General features: G+C 40.7%; 1 protein-coding gene across 1 annotated transcript in view; it reads right to left on the bottom strand.

Moving 5' to 3' along the window:
• Positions 1-1,547: 1,547 nt before the first annotated feature.
• Positions 1,548-13,998, bottom strand: part of LOC128809131 (mucin-5B) — a 41,743-nt gene continuing 29,292 nt past the window's right edge. The window contains exons 32-48 of the mRNA XM_053980862.1: positions 13,484-13,661; positions 12,939-13,189; positions 12,331-12,514; positions 11,606-11,798; positions 10,773-10,951; positions 10,223-10,292; positions 9,947-10,068; positions 9,546-9,577; positions 8,929-9,106; positions 8,220-8,324; positions 7,560-7,600; positions 6,874-6,996; positions 5,541-5,636; positions 4,084-4,212; positions 3,173-3,212; positions 2,376-2,499; positions 1,548-1,819 (exon numbers count right to left, since the gene is read on the bottom strand). Of these exons, the coding sequence (XP_053836837.1) occupies positions 1,645-1,819; positions 2,376-2,499; positions 3,173-3,212; positions 4,084-4,212; positions 5,541-5,636; positions 6,874-6,996; positions 7,560-7,600; positions 8,220-8,324; positions 8,929-9,106; positions 9,546-9,577; positions 9,947-10,068; positions 10,223-10,292; positions 10,773-10,951; positions 11,606-11,798; positions 12,331-12,514; positions 12,939-13,189; positions 13,484-13,661 (2,220 nt within the window). The 3' untranslated portion in view covers positions 1,548-1,644. The remainder of the gene's footprint in view (positions 1,820-2,375; positions 2,500-3,172; positions 3,213-4,083; positions 4,213-5,540; positions 5,637-6,873; positions 6,997-7,559; positions 7,601-8,219; positions 8,325-8,928; positions 9,107-9,545; positions 9,578-9,946; positions 10,069-10,222; positions 10,293-10,772; positions 10,952-11,605; positions 11,799-12,330; positions 12,515-12,938; positions 13,190-13,483; positions 13,662-13,998) is intronic.

Genomic DNA, 13,998 nt, shown 5'->3' on the forward strand with positions numbered 1-13,998 from the left:
ATTAGATTGTGGTTTATTGCCTTCTCCCACCTGAAGATAATGCAGAGATGTTAAAGGTTTCTGATCCTGTTCCTGCTAAGTCATCTTGCTGACAATTATCAATTTGCAGGGTTGGCTGGCTGGTTGATGAGTCTACTTACTATTCTGATGATTATTCTGATGACTCAAGAATGACCTCTTCCCCCTCAGGGAAAGGCAAGGAGGAAAGAAAGGGATGTCTTGGTTTTTTGGGGGTTTTTGGGGTTTTTTTTGGTGGTATTTTTTTGTTTTTTGTTTTTTTTGTGGGGTTTTTTGGGGTTTTTTTGGTTGGTTTGTTTTTTTTTTTTTTTTTTTTTGGTGCTGTTCTTTGCATTGCAAAAGCATTTCTATTAATAAAAACAGTTTTCTGGACTAACGTAAAATTTGTACATAAGCCTTAGTCAAGCAATTGTGCCTTCCAAGGGAGCTGCATTGCACAGAGTTAACTGAATTATTTGGAGGTTCCTATAACTTACAATCAAGCAATGTCAAGGATCCCCACAATTGTAAGATCAGTAACAGAATGATGAAACAATACACATCAAAGAAACCTGACATCTGCTGAAAGGATTTATTATGAAAAATAAGCAAATTAAAGATTCCTTGGGGCTCAAGAGCTCCAACACTTAAAAAATGGAAAGCTAAAGTATAATGAATATCATACCAACTTGGTCAGTTCAAAAGCATTCCCTGCAAAACAATTCTCAAAAAGCCTCCACAGCAGGCTGCAGGACACAAAGAAAGTCACAGTCTTCAGTTCTCTTTTGGGTCACAAAAGACAAATTGCTCAAATAACAGAACCATCTGCGTTCCTTATCTACTCTCAAGACATTGTTGGATCATCTTCATCCCTGTCCACCTGAAATACAGTCACCAGTACCACTGGGCATGCTAGCTGGGAATCAATTATTTGTAACACAAATCATAGTCACGTAACCAGTAGTGAGACTAAACTAACACACAGATCAGAGCTTGATGTTGGCAAATAACAAAAACCCCCAGTGAGATAAGGACTCCCAATAAGGGTGCAAATATATTCATTTTGTAGTGTATATGTAAGATCCATATTTTTACACTCCTTATATAATGCTCACTGTGAAGAAGGAAAAAAAACACCTTGACTTCCTCCAGTGACCCAGAGTCACAGCCAAAGTAGATTTGGGGCCACTGGGGAGAGGAACAGAAATGTGGCCCTGAGCCAAGTCCTGCCTCTGCCTGAACTGCAGCTGTGGAAGTGATTGTTGTTTCACTTCTAAGGGAAATTAAATACATGTGGTTATGGTTTAAAAATGTGCACTTTCTTCAGGCAGGACTTTTGAAAGGCGTCACTTGTCTCTAGAGTGTCTTGTAATAACCTTGGTTTATACATCAGTGTGAGATTGAAGACATCAGCCACTTTGCCCCATTAGCAGCATCACTGAAACAGGAGAACAAGTCCTCTTTGAAATGCAGTTTATTCTACAAACATTTAGAGGAAAATCTTAGCTAATTTCCATAACTGCATATAATACCAGAAAGAAAAAGCGCCACTATAGTCATTTGAAGGTTACTTACAGCTATTTTCTAAACTACTCACTTGCTAGGGAAGGATTAAATGGGAGATGAAATGTTTCCTTTAGTTTATATTCATGTTATCCTCTTTGGGCATTTTGTTTCCACACATCCACATTCATCTACGTACACATATGTGAACTGGACTGTTTTATGGTCTGGGCAAACCAGTTCCACCTTCACTTTGTGACTTCTTTTTTCATGGCAGCAAGTGCATTTGTGTTCCATTTCACTGGCCTCCAAAGAATACCTACAGAAATGAGATTTTTCATATCAGTCTGCTGCCTGTTGTCTTCCCAAACTCATCTGTATTTGCTGCTCCAAATGCATGTACTACTAAGGAACAAAATTTCCTATCTATTTTTCTGCTTATTCATAACAGCCTTTCCTCAGGACGCTATTGGCCATGCAGGGCCAGACGCTTTGACACCAGTGGGGAAAATCCCAGTAACTTCAGTGGATTTTCGATTAGGCCCATTCTAGCAAGACAGAAAGGAGCAATTCATGCAGAGAACAAAAGGCAGGAAAGCCTCCTAGAGCTGTTCAAAAACCATACAAGGACATGTTTTAAGAGCATGTCTAATAAATTTAGCTGATGTCTTTCCCAGGGGATCTATTTTCCTGGCAGATAAGTTAAGGCACTCTATGACATTGAAGCCATTGCTAATGACTGCTCTTCTGCATGCCCAGTTTCCCATCCGGGTCCTTTCAAACAGCAGGAAGGGGACAAAAAGCTGCAGTCTACTGGTGACAAGAACCCAGGAAGACAGGCCACAGAAGAGGACAGAGAAAGGCTTCCTACTTACACAGAGTAGGTACTGCACATCCCTTCACAAAAGGGCACTGGGACAGGAGCAGCTGACTTGCAGTTGCCATGGACGATGTACTGCTCCTTCACATTGCGTTTGCATTTGTGTGGTAGGTCAATACCTGGGCAGAAGAATACTTCTGTTAGGCTTCTTCAGACTGGGGAACAAATGTTTTGAAAGGTATCTGCTAGTAAACCAAGGACAATCCATCCTAGTAAAACTTCTCACAGTTCAAATGCACAACCAAAACCACAAATGAGAGTGCAAAGAGGCATTAATTCAGCAAAATTATTCCCCACTGGTCAATGTACTTTTCCATTTGTGGACTAGCTTTAACACGTAAAGATACTGTTGAATCAAGACCTAAAGGAGACATGAAGGGTTTAGGTTTTTCTAAAATTGCTATAAATTACATTTGTGGCTCTATAACAACCTGGGATTTCTGAGTAGATGCTACAGAAAAAAAACCCCAAAACTTTGTTTCCATGCAATTTGCAGATGCAAGAACACAGAGAATATTTTCTACAAGTTTTCTTATCAGGAGTATAGTTCAAGCTAACAGTATTTCAGTTATTTAAAAACACAGAAAAGGAGATAAAAAATTTTAGTGTTCCCATTGGAAGAATGAGGCAGATTTTTAGTCTCGGCTGTGAGGTACAGAACAGTTCTGCTGCTGTAAAACTGTTTTTCAGTCTGTGGAATGTGCAGGCTCTCAGTGCATGCAGAAATAGGGCTACAAGCAGGGAAGGATCAAACAGTATTGGAACAGAGAAGCAGTGATTTAATGCACTCACATGTCTTACAACAGCCATCTGAAGACACCTCAACTGTCCCCTGTAACCAGAGTAACCAGAACAGTCAGCTGAGATGCATATAGACAGACAATAGCAGACAGTAGCAATTATGAGAGTTCATTACAGTCCCTCATCTCTAATCCACACAAATTCCTCATCAGACCTATTTGTGTACCAATTATATATAAAGCTGCTTACAAACCCATACCAAAACAAATCATCCAGCAAGGAAGGAGAGAATTTTCTTAGAACAATATATCCTCTCACAAGCCAGGTAAGATACCCTGTAATACATACCTGATCTTATTTAGGTCCTATTGAAACCAGCATTAAACCCCAGCCCCAGAGATTGACAGCTGCCCTGGAATTGAACACCCTGGCCTAGGCAGAGCCTACCCGAGAGTTAATTCAAGTATATGGCTGTCCCAGTCCCTGCTTTGATCTGCTATGAAGTCCCAAAATGCTACTGAAAGTTACTGGAAACCACCAATAGCTGAAAGCCCAGGTATGAATATTACCCCTTGCTCATTCATGTTCCACCTCCTCACTTAATGGTACACCACATGTCAGAAAACACTTTGTTCATCAGTCCTGCAAGGATCCATGGTGTGTTACCACTTGTACAATTGCATTTTATAACACTGATGTTTTTCAAGTGATGAAAAATCCTTCCTTGCTATTGATCCAATACCCTTCTCTTTCAAGTTCTAATGCTTATCCCACAACAATGTAAATGGTGTGGGCTTGTTTGCAAATATTTTTGGCTTATTTCCACAGGACACAGGGCTGGAAAAGCACATTTCCTTCAAACAAGGAAAGATCAAGAAATACTCATTCAAAACAGCAAATATAACTCCAGGCCAGGATCAGGGCTCATTACAGAAGTCTTTTTTTGGCTGTAAAATACTTACTGGCACACAGTTTGCTTCTTCAAATGGTAGGCAGACCTTTATTGTACTAGTCAAGGAAAACTGGCCTGCTGATTCAGTGCACGTATACTGAGTGCAGTTGTCATATGGATCTTTATAACTCTTTCCAACCTGATAAAAACAGAAAAAAATTATAAAACAAAATCAAAAACAAACAAATAAAGACAAACAAACACAAAAAAAAAACCACAAGCCAATGGAATATAGCAATAAAATTAGAAAACTGAAATAGTAATAAAGTCAATGAACTGGCAGAGACTGGGTTGCTCATATCACTCTGAAAGGGCAGAGAAGTCTGCAACTCAGATTTACAAATTATGTACCAAGCTTGCCCACTACCAGTATATGCAAAATCACTTCTGTGGCCTCACTCCAGGGGGAAAGAATGAAAGAATACCAGAATGAGCATAAAGGTATTAGCAGAAATGCCAGAAGGTAGGTATGCTAATGTTTGTGGGCTAAAATATACACAAAAGAAAAATAACTCTTTCAAAGGATTTAAACAGTTTTCTTTTTTAATAGATGGAAAAAAATGAAAAGGAATGAAAGAGAAAAAAAAGTCTGTGCAATAGAGATTAATGGATAACTGCAAAGCCTCCTCATGCGGAGATAAAAAGTATATATTGGATCAGAAAAATCTAGCTTGTAAGATAAATTATCAAGGAATAAAAGGATGAAACAGAAAATATGTAGAACACAAGAGCTGTCAGAGAAGCAATTGCATGTAAGACAAGCCACTGGTTGAAACAGCATCATTAACCATACACAGGAATAGCATGCTGTAATAAAACCAAAAAAGGCCAGAATAATGGAATCACAGTATCATTAAGGGTGGAAAAGACCAAGCCATAGTATCATTGAGGGTGGGATCATCAAGCCCATTCTTTAGAGACTCAGCTCCTGCCTACACAACACTACATTCACAAGACATGATGTATTAGCTGTGTGTGTTACCAAGTCACACAACAATACAACAGCTGTGTCACTTGATTTCTGCCTCAGCAAATCCAGAACTAGTGGCAGCACAGCTCTATCAGCTTGCTCAGACTGTATCCCTGTATCTTCAGGGCAAGATAATGAAACTGCTTCAGATGGGAGCAATGTGATGTGAAGCCAGCACATGTATCTCTGCAAGAGCAGTATTACACCATGTCACCATCCCTTCCAAATTCTTTCTTGCTATCTCACGTCATGAGAGTGGAGGTAACATGATTTCCATTCCTGCCAGAGAATATAATTGTCAACATGGTAGTGCCTATGAAATGCACACAGCAGCTATATAGGGAACAGCTATATAAACATCTACATTCACGTTGGAAACACAGACATTTTTACATCTCCTTGAGGTTCTCCCAGCCTTGAAATGCATGAAACTGGTTAAAAAATGCTGAGGTCGTTTTGATAGTTCTGCCTTGTGTGCAGAGCAAGGGAGTGCTTACCTCAATGGTGACATTGCCAAATGGAAAATTTGCCACACATGCCACTTGCTGGCACTGGCTGCAGCACTGACCCTTCTCTTCCACATAGCGAAAACCCTGTGGGAATAAAGTTTCCATTTATCCATGTTAATCTGTGTCTTGTTGCTGAAGCATCTTTGGATCAAAGCTACACTGAAGATGGCAGAAGAAATGAGCCAGCCTTCTGGTTTCAATTTTGATGTCTTTTGAAATCTGTTGGAACCATATTAAGCCTGACAATCAAAGCTGGTAATTTTTCTACCTTACTGAATAATGACTTCTTGGTACTTCAGTTGCCATGAAGACCCTGTCATTGACTGACGCTGTTAAGCGGGATGGGAACACAGAACTCCAGATCAGAAGGCTAAGAAAATGAACTCTCTCCTTTATTTCAAATGTACCGCTCTATATATAGAGAACATTGAGAAGACTAATTTCATTGGTCTTAGAGTAAAAACATCCCACACCATTGGTGGGCAGTGAATGACGCACAGTAGCAGAACATATCTATAAACAATGTGAATAACAAGATAGATTAGAGAATTATTTACATTCTTTCCCAACTGTTTCCCAGGCTCTTGCCTGGTTAGAAAACCTTTCTCTTTCTCTCTGAGCTGAGAATATCCACAATTGACTATTCTTCTCTTCAGACTAACACACAAAAAGGTCAAATAAATTAATTTTGCACATGATTACTTGCACAATCTGCCACCACTGCTTGGTCTAGTATCATTATCTATAAGAACTATTGCTGTCAGTCATGCAAAGATTTTCTCCCCTGTGTTTTAGGTATGCATTGGTCTTCTGGTGACTGTGGGTGTGGCTGGCTTCAGGAAAAAAGTGTAATGAAAGGTTTTGTCCATTTTTAACATTGGTGGTGCATCTGTCCTTATCTGGGTATGCATGGAAAAGCAACCACCCTACTTATATTCAGTAACAGATTGAACAACTTGAGTGCTAATTCTCACAAGTACTGAAAAGTAACTGAGTATTCCCCATCCACAAGAGAAAGTGTCTGGAAACATATAGAGCACTGTGCAGTTTCCTCACAATCTTCATTCATGAGCTGACAATGGACAACATGAACAGAATGACACAAACATCTTGTCAGACTAACAGGTTTGCAATCATTTCCCTTCAGGGCACCTTTCCAAGGGTGACCTCTTAAATTTTCTGGAGCAAAAGTAACAGCACCTTAAAAAGGACTTTACAAAACAATTAATAGAAGAGTCTATCCTGCCTGTGTTGCACAGATAAAGCAGTTACACTGTTCCTGTTTCAACTCAACAGCCATTGTAGTCAAGGAGGTGCTGACCTGCTGACAGGTGGTTTGGCATTGCACAGGAAGGCACTGGATGCGGTTTGTCTGTGTCATGGGATCCTGCTCATCCATGCACACACAGTTCTCACAAGAGCTTTTAGGCACCATTGCCCCTGGCTGGAAATACAGGGGAGAGAGAAAGCCATGACAAGAATTCAGAGGGTTCTGGAAGAAACATCCCCCGGCCTATCAAAAAAACTAATGCTTATGAGGTTTATTTTTGGAAGAATTTCCTGAAATGAATACACATCCAGATCTCTAAAACTTCACCATTGGTATCACAAAATGAACACAAAGCTGACACTTCCAGGTGCATCAGTGATGTTAAATGAGTTCTCATAAATTCCAAGCATCTATTTTTCGTCAGTTTGACCAAGCAATAATCTTACAACATTCAATGAGATTTAAAATTTGTGTTCAATCACAATTCTGACCCATTGACTCCGAAGCATAGGCAAGATCTCTTTTAGTAAGCAAGTTACTGGTCTCTAGCATTACCTATTGAGTAACCTATCCCAGAATCACAGATTGCTTGGTGTTGGGAGAGAAACTACTAGCAGGAAAGAATTACAAACCATTCTAATCCTGCTTTTTGCATGAGTGTTGAAAACAATAACTTCAAATAATTCTGACTTAGGCAACATTAACTCGTAGGAAGAAGTGTCTGGAAGAAGGCCTACCTTGAATTCAACTCCTTCAGAAACACATACAGCTTTTGGTACTGTAAGGAAAAAAATGAAAAGGTTGTGCTAGGAATGATGCAGTTTCTGTACTTATCTTTGAATTGTGAGCGATTTAGAGAAGTCAGAGTAGAGCTGAACTTAACAGCCCACAAAAGAGAGGGGAAAAAGCAACTAGTACATGGTGCTATTTGGTATTCAGAAGTCCACATGTAGCATCTGCTTAGATGTTATGCATCAAGTGGGGATAATTCTATACCCTGGTATTTTCCATAATGTAAAATCTATTTGCCTTGTGGTTTTTTTACCCATACTTGAAATTACTTGACCTTTTCTTTATTGTTAACCACTGTGCAGGTAACAAAGCTAATGGGCTTGTGTGTGAATCTGGAAATATAATTTGGCAGCAGAGCTTCTGGATGGGTTCAGTTTAACCATCATTCAGTATGTGGTCAATAGCTTACACTCCCTGAATACTGAATATAGAGACCCTGAACCAGTTAGTCTAATTACAAAAAAAAAAGAAAAAAAAGAAAAAAACAGCCCAATTGTAAAGGCTGAGAGGGAAGGGAAGAGGCTTCTGCCATGATGTTAACTCATTTAGGAAAATCAAATACTTCAAAGAATAAATAAAACATCCTAAGGAAACAAGGTACTTACTGCAGGAGAAGATAGGGCAACAACCATCCTCAGACATAGCAACCACTGGCTGGAAACCTAAGTCACATCCTGTTTTGTTGATAATGCAGGTTTTTATATCACATTCTGCAATAGACAGCAGAGACAAAGTGAGCCAAAGCATCCCATGCAGCAGTGTTACTTGCAGACAGACCTTGAAAAAAACCATCCTATTACCATTGCCAGGATTCTCTGTCCTGTGTCTTGGTATAGATACTGGGAATGGCCAGGTTTAGGAGGAGGCTACTCCTGTGCTGTGGTGAGCATTTGGGACTGGGAGGGTGCAAATGCAAAGCTGAGGGCAAACATATGTCAGGAGCCTCCACAGAAAACCTTAGGGAAGCCTGGAAGATGAACACAACCTCTCTTACTGAGTGAAATCTCTGTGGTGGAAGGATCACCCTCTCAGAAGGACAAGAGCCAAAGGATCCTGGAAGGCACCTGCTGGTCCCAATGATCCAGAGGAGATTTTCCAGTGTAAATATCTGTCAGGTCACAGCACTAATTTAGAGTACAAGCTGGACCAGAGGAGTTCTTTTCTGCTAGCAAGAGCTCCTGGCATATAGATGGAAGAAATGACCATTCCAGTGTGCTTATTTGAATCTGCTACCTGTGGGGCACCACATCTCACTTTAGGATTACTGATGAAGGCAAATGTTGTCATATTGTGGCAAGTGAAGGATCTACTCACCGCAGACTGTCTCTGTGCAGCAGGGGTCTTCCAAACGTGGTTTTATTTTGCGTACAAAGCCTTCTTTTGTGCAGTTGATAGGTGGAGATTTAGCACAAGGGCGGGGGAAGCAAGAGATGTTCAAGGTCACTTCATCACAAGTACAGTATTGGCAGTCATGTTCCCAAGCATCTCTAGGCTTTAAAAACAAGAGGGATAGCAGTTCAGAGAGCAAAACCTGGAAGTATTATATCAATGAATGCCTGCTGCAAGCCAGCGTAGGACTGAGTTTACCTAATTTATTGTGTAGGAAAATTGCAATTCAAATCCCAGAGGGAGAAGAAGAGAAGAATAAGAAAAAATGTCATTATTTGCCACCTTCCTTTGGAGGTTTATGTGTTTCCAGGAGGAAAGCCTGATAGTTCTACCAGGAAACTGATTCTCACAAACTGCTCTTTCTATTTCTGTACCTCAAGTGATTAAACAACTTCTGGAGTTAATAACATCTTCTGATTTTCTCCCCAATGTCATTGCAGTTCACTGGTTTTTAAGCTTAGAATTAAAAGAAACAACTTATGCAGTCATTTTTGCAGAAGGCCACAGAACACAGATAAAGACAGTATTGTCCTTTCTCTTACCTGTTTCACTGACCCATCTTGTGCAGTGCAACCTATAAATGAATTAGATGTTACTTTAAAGGTAACTCCATCAGGGAAAACAACAGAAGCAGAAAAACAGGAACAGAAGGAAAGTATTGAAATCTGAGAAACAGACACCAACAGAAAGAGAAATTCAGAGTGCAAAGTTACAGGTTGTAAACATAAAAACATCTTAAACATGCTATTCTTTGTTCTTTTGAAAGTTGCGTATTTTGTATATAAGAGCAGGCAGAAACTCTGAATCTGGAATGCTTCCAGCTTCACCAGAAAGGGTCAGTAAGAAGGTCTCCCCATTTCCTCTGTACCCAAAATAACCCCCTTAATATGCACGTCTAGTCAGGCTCTTACCCCCACTTCCCACCATTTATACCATTTCTTACCACAAACAGACACACAAATGCCATCATAATCATTCAGCAGAATTTTTTCATCAGGACAGTAGCATCCTTCAACAAACACTGATGTGCTATTTTGGGAAGGAAGGGTGTCCATAACGACTCCTCTGCACAATCAGAATATAAATGAGAATGAACAAGAGGCAAAAACGTAGCCCAGGGCAATCAAGACACCTAAATCCCAAGGGAATGTGAACTTCAAATTTCCCCGGTAATCTCCACATTATGGACTTGAACAACGCCTTATAGGAGATGACCCACCTGCTGAAGCAAGTGTTTCTTTTTGCTTCCCCGCATGGCTTGTACACCTGATCCCCAGGACAGCTGGCCTCTGTGGAGCATTGCAACACACAAGTTAAAAAGCCCAGACCCAGGTGCACCCTCTGATGCAGGGACACGAAGGGACAAAGTGCCCGCAGCAACCTCGCGGTTCCCACAGCCCGGCGAAGGGGCCCTGCAGCTCCAGCAAGCGGGGCGGATGGAGCCAGCAGGGTGCAAGCGACAGGACCAGCAGTGCTCGCCCTGGTTCACGGGGTGGCCCGAGCAGGGCAAAGCACACAGAGAGAAGCGGTGCGTTGCCATGCAGTGCCCAAGCTGCGGGGAACACACAGAGCTCCTCGGCTGAACTACGCAGGAGACGCTGTGGGCCTGGTTCCCCCTTGTTTTGCACCAGGTCTGGGCTGGAACAACCTCAGGTTTGTTCCTGCTTTTTCTCAGCTCCAGAGCAGCAGGGGAGGACAGAGCAGACCAGACTTGCTTCACCCCGGGAGGTGTTTTCCGAGCTTAACTCACTGCCCGTTCCCAGGCTCACCGCACTGCCCGCTCGCCAGCCTCCTCCAGTCCACGCAGACCCCGTGGAGCCCGCAGAGCGCCGCGTAGGTCTGCATGCTCTGGCACTCGGCGCTGGGGTGCTCCTCCGAGCACCCGCTGGCCACACACGCCTCGTAGTAGGGCTGGGGGGGCACCACGCCGTGGCACTCCGTCAGGGTCCTTCACAAAGCAAGGAGAAAAACCTTGGGCTATTTCCAAGGAAGAATTCAACTCAGAGCCAAAACATCCCCCCTGCCCCAGGCAAAGCCTCAAGGTACAACTACAAATTGTTCTCATAGGCAATACACCCCCACAGCTTAATAAAGAATGAGCTTTACCTGCCATTCCTTACAATGCTTTGAAAGAAAACAATATTTTGTTGGACTGCTACCTGCAAAGGCTCCCGCACAACTCATAGCTGTAAGTCTATATGCTGACATTTTTATGCTAGTGTGTTTGAAAATCCTGCTTTAAACCACAAAATTATTTTAAAAACAGACACATATATTTGCTTACTATATTCTGACTATGTTCATATCATTCAGAGCTTTCAGATACCAAATTATACCTAGTTCCCACTTGGCCTCTCCAGAACTGACAGGCAGAGGGACTGCCAAGCAGCAGACACTATTAAGAGAGGACTGATTTTGCTGATGCAGCTGAAAAGTATCTGCCAAGCTCAAGAACACACACATCAGTTCACTGCTCAGTTTCACAATGTATGCAAGACTTTGTATTTTTTTCATATCCTAGAATCACTTCACCCAAGCCATTTAGTGAAGAATGAAATTACCCTGTGGATTTATTTTTCTGATACTTTTGGAGTTGTCTTACCAGATGATTTTACACAGATTAGAAGGCACACAATGCTGATGATACTCAATCTTCGATGGTTGTGAGACACCAGGGTTACAGTATCTGTTGGTAGGATATGGGACTTTCCAATCTAATGCCATCTCTTTGAAGGACTTGACAACCTCACCATTCCTTTTCATAGCATCATCAGATTTCTGGTTGGTGCAGGTACCTGGTAGCAATGTAAAAATAACAGTTCAAGAACAGTTGATGCTGATGAAGCTGCTTTTAGAGAAAATCTGGGGGGAAGTTCTCCTTGTGTGAAGGGAGCAACATGTGGGGTCCTGGAAAAATTCACACAAACTGTCTCTAGAAATTGAAGGCTCAAAGAAACAGTTTGCCAGCTGCTCATGGAAACCAGAATTGATGTGTTGGTTCATACATTTCTTCTGGTGGCCAGAGAAACTGAGATGGCACAGGACTCTCCTCTCCACATTTCCTACATTCCTTTATGAAGCAGATATGCTGAAAAAGAAGAGCCTAGAAAAATTCTATCTCCATCCCCCAACAGATTGAGGATGTGGACAGAATGAAAGATATGACTTAAAACTACATTTCCTGACAGTGTCTTTCCATTAAATAAATTTATTAACATTTGTGAGAAATAGTGAAGTTGCAAGCATTTAGAGATTTTGCAAGGGAATGAGAGATAGAAGGAGGAAAATTCAGAGCAATAATTTTTGTCAACTGATGGGAACACTCACCACAGAGTCCCATGGTATTGTTATAAAACTTGCTGAAAGGGAGTTTTATGTAAAATGCAAGTCGACTATAGGAGATGTAAACCTCTAATTCAGGTATTTTGATTATGGCATAAAGGCCAGAACTGGTTATCCTGATACCATTCTTAAAAATGTCTGGAACAACTTTCTTATTATCAAACAAAATCTAAAAGAAAAGAAACAAAAGGTTTTTATGGACACTCCTTCAATGAGTAAAGAACATGATTAGTGCAACTGGAAAGCAGAGCAGCACAAATTCAGACCTTAGGTGCACCAAATGATGTCTGTCAAGGGCAGTCATTTAAGCAGTTGTCTAATATTCCTTTTTAATATATTACAATTTATATTTGAATACTCATATCAGGACAAAAAACACAACTTTCAGTTATGTGATAATTTCCCAGATTTTTAGAATATACAGATTTTATTGGTACAAAGCAAAAAAGAGAGAGAAGAAGCAAAGCAATTGCATTTCTTACCCATTCCATATTTTACAAGCTTAATCCTTTGTCATGACAGGACAACTGGAAGTAGAGTAACATAGCTACAGCAAAACAATTTTGAGAATTCATTTAAACACAATACTTTACCAAGTTTGTTTCTTTTCCATGTTCCATTGCTTGTGTCAGAATAACAACAGAGTTGGAGTAAAAAATCATGAGGGACATTGAACAAATTGCTCCACCAGTGGCAGCACAGTAGTAGTTGTCTATGTGAATCCAGAAGTTGTGAGAGTCAGGATGAATTGACTTCACAAGGACATAGGTGCAGTTTTCTTTAAAATGGTAATATGCTCCATCAAAAGTCACATAATGCTCATTTCCCCATCCACTGCAAATACCTGGAAGACAGAATGACAGGCTTCAAGTGTGACTTCTGAGCTACCTGTAAGTACAAGCTGGTTTTAACCTTTTTGCTTGCTTCCAGTGAGAGATAAAATATCAAGTTTGATAAAGAAAAATTACTCTAGCAAGGACATCTACTTTTAACAGCCAAGATTTCAGATGGGATTTCTGTTCCATTGTATCCTACTGAATTGATATGAACATAATATTTGATGTTGACGAGACAGACTTTTCTTTTTTGAGGCCCAGCTGAACATAACATACATTTCAGGAATGCTCCTGCCACTTACACTGACATTCAGAGACTTCACAGCAACCAGTTTCATCAGAGTGTTTTGTGAACGGGAAACCATTGACACAGAGTTTCAGTTGCTGAGGTGGGCAAGTCATGACAGATAATTTGATATTGTTTCCTTCTCCCAGGCAAGTGGCAGTATGGCAGTTTCCAAAATTCCATGTTTCATTAAACTATTGAGTAATTGAAAGAAAAAAAAAAAAAAAAAAAAAAAAAAAGAGGCGAGGCAAATAACAAAGTAATGTCACAAAATCTTTAAAATCACACACAGCAACTGTATTCCATTCAGTTAATTGTCTAGCATGGCAAAATTTGGTGTCTACTCTGGCTCTGGAAACCAGACAATATGAACCATATAGAAATACAGAGAGCTTTGATATCTACTTTTTTGGTGTATATATATTAGGGTCCTGGTCACTTCTGATAGTAGGACACTGCCAGATGTGGCTTCTTAGTCTTTGTTCAGCTTAGGTAGCTCTGCTCACATACAATCATTTAGGTGTTTCAGGT

This window comes from Vidua macroura, chromosome 6 (genome assembly GCF_024509145.1).
Source record: "Vidua macroura isolate BioBank_ID:100142 chromosome 6, ASM2450914v1, whole genome shotgun sequence".
Taxonomy (NCBI): domain Eukaryota; kingdom Metazoa; phylum Chordata; class Aves; order Passeriformes; family Viduidae; genus Vidua; species Vidua macroura.